Source organism: Bacidia gigantensis (genome assembly GCF_019456465.1).
Source record: "Bacidia gigantensis strain McMullin 20006 chromosome Unknown contig_295, whole genome shotgun sequence".
Lineage (NCBI taxonomy): Eukaryota > Fungi > Ascomycota > Lecanoromycetes > Lecanorales > Ramalinaceae > Bacidia > Bacidia gigantensis.
This window is the reverse complement of record NW_025408608.1, coordinates 54,287-75,007: the sequence shown is the minus strand read 5'-3', so window position 1 is coordinate 75,007 and position 20,721 is coordinate 54,287. Positions and strand designations below refer to the sequence as shown.

Sequence of the window (20,721 nt, the reverse complement as noted above, 5' to 3'; positions counted from 1 at the left end):
TAACCGCCCCATCCACCACCACATACCCCTCCGCCTTCCAGAAACTGCTGTACGAGCACGACGCCTTTCTCGTCGCGTGCTTCTCGCCCCATCCCCTCGTGCAGGCCATAAAGAGGGGTTTGCGGGAGTTGGCGGGGGGTGGGGGCAGGGGGAAAGGCAGGGGGGAAGGCGGTGATAGGCATTTTCGAAGCCGCGTGTGCGGCGGCGGTACAACTTCTTGAAACAGACGGGCAAAGGGATGGAGGGAAGGGGGAAGGAGGGGAAGGAGGAGGGGAGGGGGAAGGGGATGGGGAGGGGGAAAGATTCGGCATCATAACCACCGCTCACGCCTGGAAGACGCCCCTGGAGGACGCGGTACGCGGGTATGTGCTTGGGCAAGAGAAGGCGAGGAGGGTGTTTAAGGGGGTCGAGTGTGTAGGTCTTTCCGCTAGTGAAGTTCACTTGGGTGACGGAGGAGGAGGAGGAGGAGGCAGAGGGGAAGGGAGAGGGGAAGGGGAAGGGGGGTGGAGGAGAAGGTTAAAGTGGCTACGAGGCGGTTGTGTTGTATTAATGGAACAGGGGAAGAGGGGGGAAAGGGGGGAAGGTAGGAGTGGTAATACTGGGCTGTGCGGGGTTTGTCGGCATGGAGGACTGGGTTAGAGATGCGGCGCCGGAGGGGACTAGGGTTGTCGATGGGGTGAAGGCGGGAGTGGGGGTTTTGCAGGGGTTGGTTAGGATGGGGATGTGAGAGGAGGAATTAGAGGAGGTAGGGGGAGAGGAGAGAGGAGTAAAGGGCAATAGAAGAGGGAGGGGGAAAGGATGGTCTGAGAGGGAACTAAAAGCCGACATATACGTGATTATAGGGATGATGATGGATGGACTATTAGCGAGGCGTTCCAGGATTCAATGTAGTATGAGAAATTGAAAAGCTTTGTTTAGGGCTATGAATCATACACTCATCAGCTTTGCTATGCTACCTCGGACCCAGCTTCTCTAGTATCCTCGATCCTTGCTCTGCCCATTCCTGCTTCGATATCCACATGTTGTCTTTATCCGCCATCTGCGCATCGTCAGCCTTCCACCTTCCATCTAGCACCGGCAAAGGAAACTTACGATATTCGCCAACACAGCTCCACCCAGGAACACCATATGTCTTCGTCTCGGCGGATCCTCAATCCTGACTTTGAATTTCTGTATCGACGTCAGCTACCACCTCCAAGCCCATCACATCGCTACTCCAAACGTACATTCAACCTCTCCGGATTCCCCCCAACACCTTCGTAAGCCATAACTGCTTAATCTCCTTCTCCATCCTGCTCGGCAAGCCAGGATACATACTGCTCCCCCCACTCAACACAATCGCCTTATACAACGACGACCGAATATCCACATCGGCCGCCTGTATCGTATTGAACAAAAACTCCGCAATACCCGGTTGTTCCACATCCACGAGATGCGGCTGGAACAAGCACTCCGGAGCCTCGAATCTTTCGCTGCCAACCCTGATCACCCGCCCGTCTGGCAGCGTGTAGCTTTCCACAAGTACGGTGGTGTCTTCGGATAAGCGCTGGTCGAGCTCTAGGTCGTAGGAGACGTAGCACAGCTTCTCTTTTATCTGGCGCACGGTTTCGAAGTCGGCGGTGCGGTTGAGCGCGTAGCCGCGCCGGAGGAGGAGCGCGATTAGGTTGCGCGTTACGTCGCGCCCGGCGACGTCGAGGCGACGGGTTAGGTGGTTGAGGACTGTGGATTCGTAGACGGGCACGATGTGCGTTACGCCGTCGCCGGAGTCGACTACTACGCCGCTGCTGAGACCTGCAGGAGTATTAGAGTCATTAAGGATCTTTAACGTCAAAGTGGAGAAGCTTGGAAGATTGAGAGGGCAAGTGGGAAGGTGTTGGTGGGTGGGGGCTGGCACACCTTGAGCATACAGCGCCAGTACAGCCTGAATAGCGACGTAGACTCCGCCGAACCCGTATCGCTCGAACATGACCTCGCACATCTGCTCGCGGTTCCGGAGAGGGTTCATGGGCGGTTCTGTCAGGAGGATCTTGCGGTTCGTGGGGTCGATCTGCATTTTTTCGTAGAAGGTGAAGTCCCAGAGATGGGACATGTCGTCCCAGCGTTTTACGATGCCATTTTCCATCTATTCCAACACAATTAGCCCTCGTCCTCTTTTTGTATGTATATACGTATGGTCATGAGGATGTACCGGATATGTGATCTGCAGATGTGACCGCGCGGCCGCCGCTTCGTCCCCACACATGATATCTTTAACCACGACATCGCCAGCGCGTTCTTCGGAGCGGAGGATGGGGCGGCCGACTATGGAGGGGTATTGGTGTTCTGGGAAGTTCTATAGCGCCGTCACCGGTCAGCTGTTTTGTTGCGGACTTTGGAGTTCGTGAGAAGGGCGTACTTGGGCTGCGTAGCCGACTTTGAGGAAGCCTGTCCCGCCATCGAGGACTGGAGAGGTCAGCTCGGCATTGACAGTAAGAAGATCTCTCTGTTATCACCTATAGGCGCCTCTCCCGACATCTTCAGCGGTCAATTGGGCGTTCAGCGCATTGTCGATGTCGAAAGGCATCAGCATTTCGATATGCCAAGAAATGTGTATCGAAGCGGAAAGATACCGCGGAAATTGCATAATTTTATGCCTCATTTTGTGCTTGCTTTATGCTGTGCAGTGCAGTGGCGACTCGGCGGCTTCTCCATTTGAGGAACCTTCAGGAGCGTTTTGTGAATATGATGATCTATTCCTCTTTCCTATCTAATCAAGCTTTGATATATACATCTATGAGCATCCGCTCAATAAGCCACCCCATAAGGATGCGGCTTGATGCTCTCAAAATCTATGTATCCATACGAATACATACCCGTATCCGCCGACATCAGCTCACTCCAGTGTCCCATATCCTTCATCAAAGCTTGCTCATTCGCCTCTTGGCTCAAGTCAATCGGCTCCTGATCCTTACCAATCATGCGAATCTGACTGCCCGCAGCAACATTGGTCAGGCCAAAGTTCTGGTCATCAGTCCTCTGCTTGATGGCTCCCTTGATCTTTCCACTTAGAATATCCTTGCAGATCCTCGGCTCTTGACATATGGGTCTCGCCAAACCGACGCCATCCACAATGTCGAGAGCTTTGACCATCGCTCCCACGGTCTTGAAGCCGCCCGTGATATAAGTCCGAGTCTTTTTCAGGGCAGGGACAATGATCTCCGCAAATTCGAGGAAGAAAGCCTCGCGCTGCTTCGTACTGTCTCGCTTGTGTGCAAAAGCAAGCTCCTCGTAGGTCCCACCACTGAGTTCGACGAAGTCGAATTCGTTGGCCTCAAGGCTTATGCATAGGTTTTTGCATTCTTCGGTATCAAAGCCACCCTTTTGGAATTCAACGCTGTTGATCTTAATACCTAGCATAAAGTCTTTCGGCACGCGCTTGCGAATGGCTTGAGCGATCTCAATGATGATGCGGGAGCGATTCTCGAGGTTGCCACCGTACTTGTCGGTGCGCTTGTTCGTGGATGCGGCGAGGAATTGTGCGAGGAGGTAGCCGTGCGCACCGTGCAGTTGTATGCCGTCGTAGCCAGCCTTGTGTAGGTACTCTGCCGCGTGGGCGAAGCCCTCTACCACTCGGTCTATTTCTCCTTGGGAAGCTGGGTGTGGCTTGGCAAATGTCATCCCCATCACGTTTCCTTCCAATTGCACGTCACTGGCCGATATGGGATCCTTGTTTATACTTTCGCTGACTTGTCGCCCTGGATGACTGACTTGGCCAACGATCAAGCTCCCTTGCGCTTTGGAAGCAGACGCCAGCTCCTTGAACGCTTCGAAGCGTGAACCGCTGGGATCTTCACCACGCGGTATGATTGGGTTACCTGCCGCTTCGAGCTGGTCGAACTCCACCATGATGTTGCCTGTCAAGATTGTACCGACTTCGCCTTCGCCCCATCTCTTGAATGTATTTATGAGGTTTGTGGATGGTATGCCGCGTTTTGAAAAGTCTTTCGGGTCCCAAGAGGACAAGCGCTCGGTCATGGCTGCTTTGAGGCTAAATATATCGAATTAGGACATGGCAAGGAGCCAATGTTGGGAGAGACGAACAATCTGTTATTAGCGGTCTTGCCGCTAAAACCGAACTCAAGAGGCTTTGCCAGTGGATCAGGTGAGACATTGTCAGATTCATATCGTGCTGTAGGTGCCATGGTTGCAACAAAGAATGTGTCCTGGAGCGCAGCAGGAGGTAGAAAGGTTGTGAGGATGGGAAATTGAGGGATACGGGGGGCTGAATGACGGGGACGCCATCCGCTCTATATCTCTAGCGGCTGCCATGCCCAGTATAGCACTGGAGCTTCTCAATTACAAATCTGCAAAACCATGGCGTCATGGTGACAACTTTCTGCAGTGCAGTTGCCGTGAGCTTCAGAGTTCACGCTATTGATCAGACGCCGTATTGCCGCTTAGCCTAATGATCTACCGTATTCTACCTTATTCCCGTCACTACCTACGTGCCAAGGAGGCCGCCAAGAAACAGAAGAAATTGATCATTGACTTTGTTTGAATACACGCAGTCTAGAAGCCTCGTGGCGAGAATGGATGTCCAGAAAGGACGGTGGAATGGTGAAGAAGGGCAGTCACAGATGCTAGAGCGCCATCAAGACTCGCTGCTGCCTGTTCAAGTTGAAAGGCCAATTTGGCCAGCCCCCATCAGGCTGACTGCGCGGCATAACCGCTCATCATGCAGGACGCCGATCATGGTATTTTCATCTCGACCTCACTCCTGCACACCGGCTGTCCTTCATCTTCCCGCTCTCAACTGACACAGCATCTTCGCATGGCCAAATAAACCATGATAGATGACTGATTCAGCACAGAATGAGTGGACTCGAGGTTGGAGGCGGTGTCCTTGCCGCCATCAGCCTTGCGCTCACGACCACCCATGGAGTGTATAGATCAATTTCTGGAATGAAACATACCTATCCTTTTGTCAAACAGGTATCACACGACGCAGATTCACTAAAAAAGTTGTTGCAACAGCTTCGAAGCTACGGTGATGAGCTTGAGAACGCCGCTGACCTTCCAGATCTGGTAGCAGACTGCCTTAGTGATGTTCAGTCTCTAGAAGAGAATTTGCACAAGATATTGCGCGGCCAGGACAGCAAGCTATCGAAATTCGCACAACGGCTGAAGTTTGTCTTCACGGAGCAAGATTGGGTCAAAAAGTCTGGCGTCCTTCAGCAACATCATCGAGCGATCTCCTTGCAGCTCGATATTATAGCAGGGTAAGTGACTCTGATATGACAACATCTGCATCCTTCCCTGACTTCAAAGCAGGAGAAGTAATTCTGCTCAAACTGCTCAGCTGGTACGGATGGAACACTTGGCCGATGAGCAGCTTGCTCAGCAAACAACCCATTTTGAAACAACTAATCGTGCTATGAGAGCCGCAAATGGCTTGCATCAAAACCTAGCGCGTTCCGTAGCGAGTGCAAGAACATCGAATCATGAGACGGTTTGCGCAGTCAACAATCTTAGTGACAAAATTGGGAATCTCTCCTTTTCGGAAGGCCAACTCGACATTCTCAAAAGCCACATCGGTAGCGCGGTGCAACAAAGCATACGCCAATCCGAAACCAGAGACGCTAATGTTGACACGTGCCGTGGGACTCAAACGGACCCACAACCAGATAGTCGTGCGTCGTTCGAGGCCTTACGTGCATCGGAGGACGTACAGAGTGCTCTTCATCGACTGGGCAGTCTGGCGAGTGAGAAGGAGAAGACCGTCTTTTCTACCGAAGCAGAAGATTTGCTTCAAGATGTCAAATCCATCTTCTTTCCCCCAGAAACCCTGAGGCTCGCTAAATTATCGGAACCTCACGCAGGGTTCAAGAGGTCGGCAAGCCCATGCGACAGCGATGGAAAGAGGGAAACCGATGGAGAGTTTCAACGTCATGCGAAGCGTATGAAACGACATCTTGGTCTATCAGGGAACGCTGCGATCAACGACAAAGGTGGAGTTCACGCTTAAATCCCGGTCAGTCAGGAAGCTGAATTCTGGTCTACAGTCTGCCGAAAACAATTGTCTGCCCCGGGCGAATACACATCCGAATACTGTTATTTCACGCAAGAAACTATCAATGGTGTTCTCTCTACTTTAGTCAGGACGCGACGATGTGCTTCCAAACCATCCTCCTCAAGCGCAAACGGACAAAGCAACAATAACGATATAGAGTACAGGGATATCAGGGCTGAATTCCTTTCCAGGGAGCCTAACAACATTTTAGTGACGGCTCTAATACAACAAAGGATTACCAGTAGTGAAAACATCCTCACCAAGCCGAATATCGTTGTCTCCATGACGTTACCGGATGATGCTGAGGCTTTCGAGTTGATAAAGGCGGGCAATCTCGACGGTCTTATCGAGTCGCTCAACAGTAAAAGGACGAGACTCACTGACCGCGACCTGGAAGGACGGTGTCTCCTGAATGTGAGTACTGCGAAGGATGGTATGCTTTCTTGTCATCGTTGACAAATTTCATCTAAGTAGTACGCGGTAGGATCCGCCAAGCCGGATATATGCCGATTCCTCATCGAAAATGGCGCTGATGTCGATTTTTTGGAAGGATATGATACTGGAGACGGTTATATCGAGCCATGGTTCAGGCTTCCATGTCAAGATTTGGAGGCGTTATGCTAATAGAGAATTAGTAATGCTGGGATCATTGCATGCTTCGCAGGTGAGGATGTCGAGAATTCAAGCAAAGCAGAGGAATGCAAAGCATTACTACTTGACTCAGGTTTCGATCCAATGCTGGACGCTGGGGGCTGTAACTCCCTCCGCGAGGACTGTGACCAGAGTCCCTGTGCAGTATGATAAGTGAGCCCACCTTAAGTACAAGCACTAACATCAGCAAAGGCCTCAATCAAAATGCTCTTTGATCATGGTCAAGATTTTCACCTTCTCGAACGTAAAAATCTGTTTTTACTTGATCATCTTCATACAGGCCAATGGACTGAAGAAACGGTCCGTTTGCTGCTTGAAATAGGCCAGGATGCAAGTGTTTTTGATCCTGATGGCACGGTCCTTCACCCAACCGTACAAGGCGGCTGGAAAGTGGATCTCCTGGGCGTCAAACATGTGCTCAAATTGCTTGTCCAACATGGTGCCGATATCTTTGCATTGGCTCATGACGGATATACAGTTGTAGACATCGTGCTCGACGAGAGAACCGAGTGGAGACAATCTGCCGTTGATCGTGGGACGGAAAATGGTAGAGATTTACCGCTTCGAGCAATTTGGAAATCAGTCCTCGAAGAATGTGGATATGACTGGCAGAAGGTGTGTGAGATAGATGGCGCATCGTTGATATTTTTTTCACAAAACACCGACAACGACACGTGGGAGCTTTCGTTAGACGAGCAACATCAATCAACTATCAGAGTCATCGACAAGTCCCTTTATAGTGGCACCGGAAGCGAAGTATATGAATCTCGTTGTCCCTATCTGAATCAGGACGGCAGCGTCAAGATTTGCCTTTGGTGTGACTGGTCTTGGGCGGCCAAGCAGATGTATGAGGAAGCCTGTGGTCCTGGGACTGATAAGTGGAAGACAGTATTCGGTATCTCAACTCAATCGGATGACTCTGTTTCGGATGCGAGCACTACAGACTCGGAATGTTGATTTGGTTTCATGAAGCTCATTTAGATAGCGTGCAGTCGTGTCTTAGAGACCATATATTTTTACACTGTAGCTCGGCGCCTTTCTCATATATAGGCCAAAATGCTCATTTCATATAATGAACTCGACAAACCTGATTGTGTCCTGAAATGAAGACGGATTTCGTAACATCTCCACCTTAATCCTCAAGGCGCAATCACCCACAGAAGACCTTTTCACACCGATGTTGCGACTAAAAGCCTTCTCCATACGTGAGGCCTGTTCCCATAGCTTACACTCAGGTCAGTGTAACACAAGGAGGTATCAACAAGGTGTTTTCTCGTCTGGTTGTGATACCTGCAACCCCATGATAGGTTGAGGATTAGGATTACCCTCGGAGGCACGGTGGGATATTGTGAGAAGTAATTTTTTCAATATAGGTTGCAGAGAAGAGAAACTTGGAGTGGTAAGGGCACTGCGAGCAAGGGCGCGCACGATTGGGTTGGGAGGGCTATGGTGAGGTGTCTTTCTAGACAAGACAGGATCAATGAACAATAATTACCAACTGGGACAACGGCAGCTTTGCAGCCCCCTGTTGCTGTTGCGCAGCTTCTCGCAGTATCCAGTCGTAGATTTACCTTTTGACAACCTGATGATGCCAGACAGTAACAAGTGCCTCTAATAATTGATAAACAACGTTGTTGTGAGGTCGTTAAGAGTCTTTTAGGGACCCGCGTTAGGCGCCAAGCGCCCTAAGGAGCCCCCGAGTGACTCTTTTCTCATGGGGACAAGTATCTTCACTACCTCACACTCCTGTACTTGCAGCGACAGCATCCAAACAATGGCATCTTCCTCGAACTCAACAGCCAATAGCCTCCCCCCATACATCACGAAATCCCCAGTCGGCTTCCACGTGCTCGATCTCCGACCCTTCCTACTCGCCCACCCTACACCCCTCTCCAACGATCCCACGCGTCGCGAGTTCGCATCAGAATCCGCCCAGCGCCAAATCAGCCAGATGTTCCCTCACACTCCCTCAGGAATAGCCTCGTGCAATCTGTTCGTGTACAACAAGACGCGCGACGTCGATCGTATCTGTCCGAGCTGCCGGCGTTTCTATCGCGTAGGCGAACCGCCAGGGGAATGGGGTTCGCTTGATGCTTTCCTTGCGCGCAAGACAGAGCCACTACAAAAAGGGGGGAGGGGGGTGGGGATGGGGATACGAGGGTTCAGGAGGAACAGGAACTATCGGGAATTTGCAGCGGGCTGTGCTTTGATTTGATGACTTTGTCGGAAGAGGAGGAGTGGAGTGAGGAGGAGAAGACGAGGGCTTACATTAAGAGGCATGCACGCGATGGGTTGCCGCCAAAGGATAAATTGGCGGCAGATAGGTGGGAGTTGAGGAAGACGTCGACTAAGGAAGAAGCAGAGTCGGGTATGAAGATTATTTGGCAGAAGGACCTTGGAGGTCTGGCGAATTAAGGCAAGGGGTTCGAAGCAGGGAGAGAGGATTCCAGGGTTGTACACTTGGACGGCACCCAAAGATGAATAATGCAGGATGTGCTTCACTTCGCCTCAAAGCAACTCGCGAGAATTCGTAGTCTTGCCGGGAGAGCACAAAGACTTAGATGCGCTGTCCTGGAGCAATAATCACCCTCGAGCACGGGAGCATGGTTCCACGATCAGCACAAGCTTAGGAAATGCTGCTACGATTCCTCAGCACGTACAGCGCATCGTTCCCGTACCACACTGCAAGCAATGTATGCAGGAACAGGGACGTGCCTCTTGAGATGCCGTGACGAGCGGAATTATTGACTTTATATCGGGAGCGCAAATCGGTCATCAAGACGCTTTAGTCCTAATCTCCTTCGACTCCCACCTCCATTTCGGACATCTTGTTAGGGCTATGGAACGGGCGAGCCGTGTAACCCGCCATATTTACAGCTTACTCATGCAGATATTTAATTTCCGCCTTGCAGCCGCTGAAGAACCCGCATGAGGCGCATGAAACATGCCCCCACTGAACATACGATCTATTCCGACTGAACGGCTGAGGAAACACGGCGTTTTGATCGCCAGGGGCCTGCCGTACTTACATGGCCCCAAATGCGGATGGCTCGTGTGGCAGCCTTACATATCAGGATTGGCTCGTCGTCATCTACGGGACAAGCCCCCAATGCCGTGTCTTACTTCCTACAAGGCTGTCATTGATGATACACAACCGCATGACGCTTCTTTTCGACCCAACACCGAAGATCGGTGGTTCTTCCCGCCTACGCTTACCATACTCTTCATGTCTGTCGTCAGGCCTAATTTCGCTTTAGCACTTCGCCGTAGAGGTATTGCTGAGAATATTGATGACTTCTCCAGCTGCATACCAATGGCCCCTTTCAGGCACCTTACCCCTCAGCACACCGGCACACCATGTGCATGCCTGATGGTGTGCACATCCTCGCCGATTGTGAATGCTTGCTTGCCATGAACCTGTATTTCTCCACTTCAGCAATGGCGTCGCTGCCACTGCAAATCTCGGTAAAAGCTGATGCCCTACCTCCTGTTCTACGGCATAGACAGCCTCGAGACGACCAGACTTATAAGAAGCACTTAGTCTTCGCCATGATCAAAACATTATCTTTACAACATTGTCAGTCTTTAGCACACAAGTCACATCAGTGACATCCCTCCCATTCAGAAATTTCCACACTCATTAGCACCATGTACAACACACTCTCTACACTTTTGACTTTCGCCTTGGTCGGCACGTCACTGTCTTCAGTTCTTCCTGTTACAGGACATCATGGGACACAAGCCGGGCCCAAGAAGATGCTGCCGATCAGGAGTAATGACTTCAGCCACGGCTCTGGGCTTGCTCGTCGAGATTCGGAGAAATTCTCTGATCTCGACTTTCAGACTCAGTCCCAACTCATCTACGGGAGTCCAGGAGGTACGTTAACAAGAGTGGAGGTTGAAATATGCCTGACGAATAAAAAACAGAAAATGGCCAGGTGCTACTCGCCAATATGACTCTTTACGCCCCAGACGGGCTACAAATTGTGACAATGGAAAGATTTGAACCTCTTACAAAATCGGTCGACTGTAACGACGACGATGGCCAAATGTCATTGACATTCAAATCCCAGGATGCCTTTGACTACGCTCTTAAGACTTGGTCAACAATCAACGATAATGATGACAAGCGATTCTTGCTGATCGCAAACCACGATGGATGTGGCCCGGATGACGAGAGACAGCCTTACATTGTCAACAAAATTACTGAAGACAAAGAAAGTCTGACAACCTTCTTGGCCGCGCAGCCCGCATCATGGCAGGACGTGGCTGGTACGTATGACCTCGACTTTGGTCAAGCTGGGTCACAGAGCCACGAAAATTCCAGATTGAAGGAGAAAAGATTTCTAGGGATCGGCAATTTTGGACCTTACAACCCAACAGGCACATTCCCCGTCAATCTTGGTGAACCAAACCAGAACACCAACATTGCTAGCAGTGACAGCTTCAAGCTAGATTGCACCAACTGCTATGTTCAAGGAAGCTTTGTGATCACCGGCCATCTTGCCATAAAGTCCTGGTCCTTAAGCGATCTGTCAATGGACGCTGCACCAAGTGGTTTCAACGCCAACCTTGGCTTGCAAGCATCAGTCACTGCTTCGAAAGCGCTGCCAATAGGGTACCAAAAACAACTCTTCAACTTCCCGATCCCTAACGCTGGCATTAAAATCCCCGGGATCTTCACGCTCGGAGCAACAGTCTCTTACGACATCGGCGTCAACGCCAGCGTGCAGGGGGCCGCCAAATTCGACTTCGGCCTTAAAGCCACCCTCCCCGACTCCGCTAAAGCCACTCTCGTCCTCGCAGGCGACGCACAGAGCGGCGCAAGCGGCTTCGACGGTGCCGTCGACCCTTACTTCAACGTGGACGAAATCGACGCCGGCCTCACTATCTCCGTATCCTCCATCCCTAAAATAACCTTCGGTCTCGACATCACGAAGATCGGCAAAGCAGACGTCGGCATCGGCCTCAGCCTGCCCACGCTCTCCGCCACCTTCGACGCGGGATACAACGCCAACGGCTTCTGCGCAGACGACACCACGCACACGAAGACGGGGATCAACATCAGCACATCAGCGACGATCGCGGTGGACGCAGAAGCAGAGCTAGCATTCGGGTCGGACGAGAGCAACGATTCTCCGTCGTGGAGTAAAACGCTCTTTAGCAAGACATGGCCCCTGCCCTTCACGAAATGCATCGGCATCGTCATCCCCGGCCTCGGTGGCGCCGGGTCGAGCTCCCTGCCGCCCACCATCAGCCCCACGATCATCTCCTCATCCCTGCTGCCTACGAGCCCCATCCCCGCCTCCGCTATCCCGACGGGTAAACCGGGTAAGAGCGTTGGCAATTCGCTGTATTTTCCCACCGGCGCGGGCGGGACGGGGAAGTATCCCGTTCCGACTGGCTCGAAGCCGTCGGGGTACAGTTCTAAGCCATCGCATGCGCTACCTTCTGGCATTTCCCCTTCAGGCGCCTCGGGCTTCTCTTCCCACTCCCATCGTTCAACTTCAGCACCGTCTGCTGGTGGAGGTGGAGGTGGCTATTATATCCCTAGTAATGGACACGAGTCGAAGCCGTATCCTACGCATTCGAAGTCGGGTACGACGACGAAGAGCAGGCCTTCGGGCTCAGGGGGTGTTGCTCAGCCTACTACACTGACTATGAGACGGAGGATGTGAGTTGAATGGGTTTTTATGACTTGGGGGGCTTTGCTCTTCGGATGGTGGGTTCGGTAAGGTAATTGCTAGACCATTGATCGTCATTGACGCGGAATCATGTTTCAGGCGTACCGCAGCCATGATTTACTCGAAAAAATATAATTGTGAAAATCACACCTTTCTCATCACGACTTCTGCTCTATATCACATCACCACAATCACCATCCACAAACCTTCTCACGCTTTCTACCCTGCTGCACGCGAGACAATACCTCTTCTGCCATGCTCAACCAACCCCCCTACAGCCTCTCCCCCGCAAATTTTCAAACCCCTCCCCTCCCAAAACCTCCAACGCGATCCCCTCCCTCGATGCCCAAAACCCCCCTCCCAACCCCCCTCACGCTTCTCTTCCGCCCAATCTGCGAAATAATGCATATGCCACACCCTAGCCAACCCACTAGCGCGAATACGAAAATTGAGATATTTGCGAATTTTTTGACGGTAGATCCTCGCTCCATCTTCAAAACTGTTATTCTGGTTCTTCTTTTGGTTGATTTTGGTGAGATGCGTGAGAGCTTACATAGAATATGTGAGTATCTGGTTGAAAGCTTGGGAGATATACGGGTAGTATCGGCGCTAGTGGATAGGGTGGGGTGGGGTGACAGCGGGACGGGGGGGAGGGGAGGGGGCGGGTAGATATGGTTTTTTTCTAGTCTTCTTATTGGGTTATTTGGGATATGGGTGTGGGGTTTAATGTGGTGGCGGGGCGGTGGAGGGTGGGAGTGGGGGTGGGGATGGGGATGGGGATTCATCGGAGGTGGCGCGCGCGAGGTGGTGAATGAATGATACTTTTATGTATGGGTCTTAGTGGCCTGGGAAGATGATGGATGGTAATCGTGACACTTTGCAATGGGTACTACGTGTGGTGGAAGTCATAGGTTAATTAATATTCTTCTTGGAGGGGTATGATCTCAGGAGTTCCGTCGTCTAAGGCCCATCGCTTTTTGTGGACCAGCACTGATATCGCCGTTTTAAGCCTATGGCATTATCGCAAACTTTCTGCAACAGGGGAGATTCGAAAGTCACATCGAGCTTGTGGTGGCCAAAGGGGCATGCAACGGCCTGATTCTGTGCTTGGATATCACTGCTCCTCTCGCTGGTCGGGAAAACAAGGAGAGGGAGGTCTTTGAGCCAGCCATTTCACTCGCTCTCGACACAGAAAAAAGGTAAAGATGATCCCCATCATCATCGTCCTCGAACTCTAGCTCCAGGTCCCAACTTCCAAAAACCAGACCATCGAACTGCAAGTCCCATCCCATCCACCACCCCCCGCCCGCCGCGCCACGACAAATCCCGTCGCAATGCCACACAAGCAACAAAAGCCCAAATACCAAATCCCCGCCACAAAAAAACCCCCGATCAAGTATTCAATTAATTAAGCCTAAAATCCAACCCCCCACCGCAACCAACCTCTTCCCCCTCTCCGCCCCGCCAACAGGCACAACATCAAAAACACGCACCTCGAGCGTGAAGAACTCCCCCCTTTCCCCTCGGCGTCTCACACAACGCCTCCATCACATCCACCATCCCCTCAACCAACGGCTTGAGCGGCGAAGTCGACTGGAATTCCCGCTTTATGGTGATTTCGAATTTGTTGGCGGGGTCGGTGACTTCGATCGTGTCATACGAGGGATGGAGGGGATGGAGGTAGGAGAGTTCGAACATCGTTTTGATAATCAGGTACATGCTTTGGACTTCTTCCGGGTCCGTGTCGTGCTGCAGGGGACGGATGGTGGTGGTGATGTCGGGGTCGAGCGTGTGGGGGCTGGAGCCGCGTTTGTGGAGGAATTTGCTGCTGGGGGTGCGGGAATCTAGAGCGGGTGTTGTTGTTTTGTTTGAGGTTTCTGTGGTGGTGTTGGTGGTGGTGGTATTGGTGGGAGGGATGAAAGGCCGCGTTTTCCTCACCGACAGTTTCCCGAGTAAATGATTGTCGCTGAACAATTGGCCCGTGAACTCGCGGTAGGCGTTCTGCGTGAACATCTGGTGTGCTAGTTCGTGCAGCAGCCAGACGAGCACAAAATCGTTTAGGCGCCCTTTGGTCATGCGTGTGGTGTGACTGTAGGCGAGCTCGACGCCGTAATATCTGCGGGCTTCGAACTCCAGGTTTTGGTTGTGCGTTCGAAAGGTCACTTCGTCGAAGGCGGAGGCGATGGTGCGGTAGAGTGCGCGTGGACTTCCTTCTTCCATGAAAGAGTGGCCGTTGTCGAGGAATGTTAGGTCGAGTCGCGGGTTGATGATCCGATGACTGGGTATGACGGGGGGTATTGACGTGTTGAGTGTCTCGAAGGATGAATCATAGTTGGAGCTGAACCTTCATCAGCTTGGTAGCGACCAGGGTCTTGCCTACTGACTTCACCACAACTGGATTCAATGCTGGAGATGCTGGTGAAGCCGATAAAGGTAGAGCGGATGTTGAGGCGATTTGAATGATCAAAACACTTATGAGTGGAAGTAGCAAATTTATCAAGGAATAACTAGTCCTGAGCACCATAGTGTGGCACACTAAAAGGGCTGTGGATACGATTTGTCTAAGATTCGAAACAGGCAATCTTGCTTTCCATGTTGTTGGGCTACCCGTCTTTAGAGTGAAGTTACTTATATGCTCACACATCATTCAGTTGGCGAGTTCAATTTTTAAGAAAGTTTAGCCTTGGTAAAATGCCGCTGACTGTAAGACATACAGGGTGTCTTGCGCTAGTTCGCTGAATATTCCTCCCCGAGCGTCAATTTCACACCTCTTTCAATGATTGGATCGATTGCCCAATACTATTACGTGACGAGTCTGACTCACTTGGTGTCCTGCCATTTTCTGCAGACCGCTCATCAAGTCATGCAAAGATCTATATTGAGAAAGACAATACTCACACCGTCACTGTTCGAAACCCTTGTAGGATTCTATGGACGCTGTTGTAAAGCTTAGGCTGCTTCTTGAGCGCTCATTGGCGCATAACGGAGTTATAATTCGCTCAGGATACTCAGCTGGGAACTTGCATACCTCGACAGTTGATAGCTCGCGCTCTCAAAGCATTTGCCTTCATAGTGAGGAGATAGGTTGGCAAAAGGGGTATCAATTTTATTAGCCGCTACAAACATTCGCCAGCTCTTACTTAGAAAATATGACTGTACAAGCTATGTACACAAGGAATGGGTCTTTCTCCCGGTTTCTGCTATAAATTATCTGAGTCAGGGCTACTTGTGGCAAGAGCCCTGTTGTGGAAAGTATACAGTGTATCTCGAATGCTCATACCGTTTTGAAACGCAATGTGGCTTTGTGAAGCTATAGAGGAGCTAGGAATAGGAGTACAGGGGTTTTAGGGGAGATGGTGTAGCGTGGCTGTAACTGTAGATGGTGTATCTATGCAGGGCGTATTGCACGACGTTGTCAGCTTGCACACGCCCTGCTGTGATTTCGTCGGGGTTGGCAAAGCGATGGCGCGCTGTCTCAGCCCCATCTGGCTAATGCGGTCTTCCCTTCGTGGCTGGTGTGTGAAAGCAGGGTCTGTTCGATAATCTGCTAGAAGAAATGCTTCTCAAGTGTTGTGTGGTTGTGTACGCCCTAGCGTTGTGAAAGTTGGACGCGTTGGTGCGTCGGAGTGAGATTTGGCGAAGAAAGAGCCTGTTCTTTGTCTGCGAGCCGTAGAATTAAATTCCCGGAGGTTGATACAGTGTATCTTGAATGGCTGGGGTTTGAAAGGAAGGAAATATCTCAGAAGGCCATTGCAAGATGTTATCGAAGGAATAAAATTCTTCATCGGTTTGGTCTGGAGGCCCGGCGACTGGCAGCACGGTGCTTCCCATATCCAAAAACCCGGAAAATAAACCGTCACTGAAGGGCTCCTCGCGGCTTGTTTCTGAAGCTAGCGCCCTAGGGGGCTTTTCAGGTATGTGAGCGGACGGTGTGACGGAAGTTGGTGGTGAGGTAGCCGAGAAAGCTGACGTATTTCGAGACAGCATAGCAGTGGCATTGCTGCTTCGTTTGCTCGATGTAGGAGATGAGGTGAATTGATTTGAAGTCTTTCGTTTAGTAGGACCTTGTGTTGCGGTGGAAGATGCGCGCCGCGCATCAGCATGTATCACATCTTGAAACTCTTCGAGGACAACTGCGCCATGACGAGCTTGAGGGTCATAGACGCCACAGTATCGAAGTATGATGATCGAGTCCTGCATGCATTGCAAGGCCACAGCATCACCAGAGGGCCGCGCGTACTGGTTTGCGAAAATGATAAGAGCCGAGGAGAACAATGAATCTGTTGAAAGTGGGTTCAAGCGGGCAAGGTAGCCACCCCTATACGCATTTTGGCATAGGGCAACATTATGTGTCGCTGCAATCACGCAGGCGTCCGAGAATTTCATCATCTTTGGTTGCTTTGGAGGTATCGTATTTTCGTCAACGTTCAGTCGAGTACGCTGGATTTCGACCCCAAGGAGATGGAGGAAAAATGGGCGCGTGAGAAGTATGATGGTTTGACAATATGCCACGTTACAATGAAGAATTACGATGGCTTGTCTCAAATTCTCGGGCGAAGCTTGCTTCCAATGAAGGCTTGGGTCTAGATTCTCTGGCCAGCTTTTACATTCGTCGATAAGCTGCTGCGCTTCTCGAATGCAAACTTTCCGTTGAGTGTAAATTCGCCGAAGTATGTGACCAAGAACGTGACAGGCTCTTACTGAAGCTTCTAATCCCGCTGTACAAAGATCATGGCGCTCTGACTTAGTACTTTCTGCTGCTATGTTGTCCCGATTCTGCAATATGGAGCCGCTGCTTTCTTCTTCAGCAATCGCGACCGGTCGTCCAAGAGCAACGGCCAAGAAGCGATCGAGTACGAATAGAGTGCGCCAAAGCTTCTTCCGCGCCATTTTTTCTTTTAGCGGGAAGATGTCTAGGGTTTCTTCCCGGTGTAGACCAAGGGAGTAGCCACAGCGAACGGCAGCACCAATAACGGAGTAAGCGGTGCTTCTCTTGGAACGTATACAGTTGTAGATACCCATCAGAGTCATGGCTTGTACCGACGAGAAGCCAGCATTTTCCAAGTTGTCCACAGGATTGCTAAGGTTCTTGGCTGTGAAATAGAAAATCTCAGATTGATGGGCATGGTTCGACCGCAGTTTGTTGATAACTTCAGCTTCTTTACTACCGTCACGTGGAGTCGCAAGGCTAAGGCCTATAGCGAAGACGAAGAACAGATTGCCGAGCCCAATGGGATCGACAGTAAGCGGATCAAAGTAGCATTGCGCTAGGGTAGCCAGTATATCCTTTTCGTCCAAAGCCTCTACGATGCCTTGCAAGTTGGTAAAATACGAGTCTACAAGCATCAAGGCTGCGGTCTTGTCAGGAAGTAAATAGGTGGGCGGAGGACGGTGTGATGAGAGTGTCAGTTCTGGCTCGGTAACTCGGTGCCGTCCAGGATTAAGCGTAAATTTGGAAGGTCCGGAAGCCGTCTCAATAATCATCCGCAGTAGCTGGAGGAAGGAGAGAGTCGATGAATCGCCAATATACAATAGCCTCCCCGAGCCGCCTCCATCCTCCATCATCCGCGTCATCATATGATTATCGGCCTCCTCGATCGTGAAATCCCCGGCCGTGGTTTCTGTTGTCGGCAGCTTGATATCGGCCTCACTGTTAGAATCGGCGGGCGCATGGCTCCGAGCTGCTTCCACCGCCTCATGGATTGAAGGCACCTCTTCACCATGATCATCCTTCCAATCTTGGAAGGAATGCCCCTCAGCGATCTTTTTCCGATGCGTCGAGGTCTCTTCGTCCGCACTGTCTTTCTGAGGATGCGATAGGAAATTCGTAGCTCGACTTTTCGATGACGATGGAGAAAGCTGGTCTGTAGGTTCATCATGGGGCTCGTGCTCATTGCTGTCGTAGACGCACTCAAATTGACGTTTTGAGCAGGGTGCGCATGGTTCCTGTCCGTCGCACTGTATTTTGGTCGATCAATCGCAGTCCATCGCAAGACCGCAAGGAAATTGAATACATACCTTCTGCTTGCGCCTCTTGCAGGGCTCGCAAGCCTTGGCAGTTCTCCGCCTCAGGCTTGGATCGATCTTTGGCCGGCCCATCCTTGCATTGATCGGTATCTTATGGTGCAAAGCTCGCAATCGAAGACAATTCGGTCGAGTACTTCTTTGAGGAGGCGTGCCCACCTGAGATAGGTGTGAGCCTTGGCTAGTCCTACAATTCTCCTCGCAAAGTTCACCGAAAATTTTAGCCCTCACTTACAACGAACTCTGCCTTTCTTCTACCTCGGGCAAGATGCGGCCTGCGCGGAGGGGTCCCAAGTAAGGTGAAAGACCACCTTCTCTAAGCAACGGGATGATCGGGAAACAGGCTCCTCCTATCCACCCTGATGCTATGGCTCTTATCGACACAGGATTGTCAATATTGCACGAGGCATTGGGCGACAAGTGCGATTGTACCTGACAAGAGCATAGCTGGAATGCGCCGCGGGAGAGCTTCACATTGAGCAGGCTACCTATCGCGGCTTCCTCGTGGTCGGGCAGCGGAGTCTTGTGTGCGTACATGTGTCGAGGTTGGCCGGTCAGTCGTCAGTCTCGCGCAAGAGTGAGTCTCGTCATCGATAGATGGTCGTAGGGCTGAGTCTGTCGCCGTCTTTCGTCTTCGCCATTCCAGGGTCCGAGGGTCCAGCCCAAGTGCGGGGCTACCGCTCGCTAGCGTGACCTGGCGTACCCCCAAAGATCGGGATCGGTCCCGGATCTGTTTGCTACGGCGAGGACGGTCCTCCCACCAATCACATGGCACTCTATGCCTCTCTTGGATTGGCGTCCTCTCTATACTGATCATCCCATCTCGATTACTCTCGTCTCCCTTCATGTTCTCCATCCCGCTTTCATGCAGGCGAACCGAATGGACCCTCCGATCGCATTGCTTGCATGGGATCTGTCTCCGGCGTGGCCAACGCTCCTACCCTCTAAAGCCTGCATCTGACTACCCGCGCAACGTCTGGCATTGCTAGAGTATTCGTGTAAGTATGAATACCCGGGCCTGTTGAGTTATATGCGATCAAGGTGGGGTACTACTTGCTGTGGCAGTGGTGTGATCTCATGATGCGCCGCCCCCGGGGCAAATCTACGAGATTAGTCTAAGGCTACCAAACTCCCAACAGAGATAAATTGTGCCCAACAGGATCATGGGTATTGAAATTGCCTAATGAGTGTAAGAGGGATGATGGCCTTGTGTCTGGGTGGTCACTTATATATAGTTGACGGGTATTGATACCTTGCGGATGCTATTCTGCAGGCTTATGGAGTCGACCTCGCCAGGTGCGGTTGCAGCCAGACATCATGACTGGACACGTGATAGCTGGACTCAATAGCTTGGATGGAGTCCATTACAGCCTCGATAAAGTCGACCTGCCGAAGATCGCTCCCCTGGTCTCTGGTGGCAACATTTGGAATTTACTAATATAATTCTAAGACAAAGATAACGATCGGCAGAACTTCAATACCATTTCAACTACTTTGCTAAGTATTCCACCCTATTCCTTCACTACTCTACTGGTCGCCACAGAGGACAACGGCAGCCGGTATCAGATTCGCTAAGACAAGTTCAAGATCTGTGCGCGATCCGATCGGAGCTTTGATCCGATCGAGTGCATTACCCGATCAAGTGCATTATCCGAAATTGCTTTCATCATCACCCGCTATCCGGTATCTAGTTGGTGCCCCATCCGGGTGATTCCATACGACAATCCATCTAAGTCGACTTCATCCGAGCGTCGGTGCAACAGATACTATCCGAAAGCCTCTGCCACAGATCTGCTGCAGCTCACAGAGCGTCAGAGTGTTCGGGGCCGTGCCGAGCCTGCGGCAACTCCGCTTGCATATCGCCATCCAAGGATCCGGCATCGAATTCTAGGACCCTCTCATGAGATTTCGGGGTCTAGCATGGGAATCCAGGAATCGAATTGTGTTTAGAGTATAACTTTTCCTATATCTGCACGTGCGCATTTAGTGGCGTGTCATATACCGCGCATCTTTACATTTCTTGATTGATTGCTTTCGAAATCCCCCTGAAAGCTTGCAGTCTGATTCTGCCACCGTCACACACCTTCACCTTGGATCCCCTGAAGGATCTCAAGCTAGGAGACAGTGAGTCAGCATGTCGTCTGCAAGCCAAAAGTCCCGCGGCCAGGTCACGAGAAACGCATGTGTCAGTTGCCGGCAGAAGCGGGTAAAGGTACCATGTTCTGACGAGATCCGTTCGTGCTCTACCCGATAGGCTGATTTCCGATAGTGTGATGACAAACAACCGTGCAGCAATTGTGACAGGGCTGGCAG

The 20,721-nt window shown here is 51.3% G+C and overlaps 4 protein-coding genes across 4 annotated transcripts; 2 read left to right on the top strand and 2 right to left on the bottom strand.

Annotated features, from left to right (window-relative positions):
- Positions 1-1,228: 1,228 nt before the first annotated feature.
- On the bottom strand, positions 1,229-4,181 carry KY384_008080 (uncharacterized protein; the record flags this gene model as incomplete). Its single annotated transcript, XM_044816569.1, has 6 exons — positions 1,229-1,791; positions 1,897-2,122; positions 2,189-2,332; positions 2,396-2,442; positions 2,853-4,027; positions 4,081-4,181. 6 exons carry the CDS (start codon positions 4,179-4,181, stop codon positions 1,229-1,231), a joined length of 2,256 nt encoding a protein of 751 aa, XP_044665934.1.
- A 670-nt stretch (positions 4,182-4,851) lies between these two features.
- On the top strand, positions 4,852-7,657 carry KY384_008079 (uncharacterized protein; the record flags this gene model as incomplete). Its single annotated transcript, XM_044816568.1, has 5 exons — positions 4,852-5,258; positions 5,311-5,987; positions 6,042-6,482; positions 6,714-6,844; positions 6,893-7,657. 5 exons carry the CDS (start codon positions 4,852-4,854, stop codon positions 7,655-7,657), a joined length of 2,421 nt encoding a protein of 806 aa, XP_044665933.1.
- A 2,691-nt stretch (positions 7,658-10,348) lies between these two features.
- Positions 10,349-12,378, top strand: KY384_008078 (uncharacterized protein; the record flags this gene model as incomplete). The annotated part of the gene is made up of 2 exons (XM_044816567.1): positions 10,349-10,577; positions 10,628-12,378. 2 exons carry the CDS (start codon positions 10,349-10,351, stop codon positions 12,376-12,378), a joined length of 1,980 nt encoding a protein of 659 aa, XP_044665932.1.
- A 3,681-nt stretch (positions 12,379-16,059) lies between these two features.
- KY384_008077 (uncharacterized protein) lies at positions 16,060-18,483 on the bottom strand (the record flags this gene model as incomplete). Its single annotated transcript, XM_044816566.1, has 2 exons — positions 16,060-18,294; positions 18,403-18,483. The coding sequence occupies 2 exons, from the start codon at positions 18,481-18,483 to the stop codon at positions 16,060-16,062; spliced, it is 2,316 nt and encodes a 771-aa protein (XP_044665931.1).
- Positions 18,484-20,721: the final 2,238 nt, after the last annotated feature.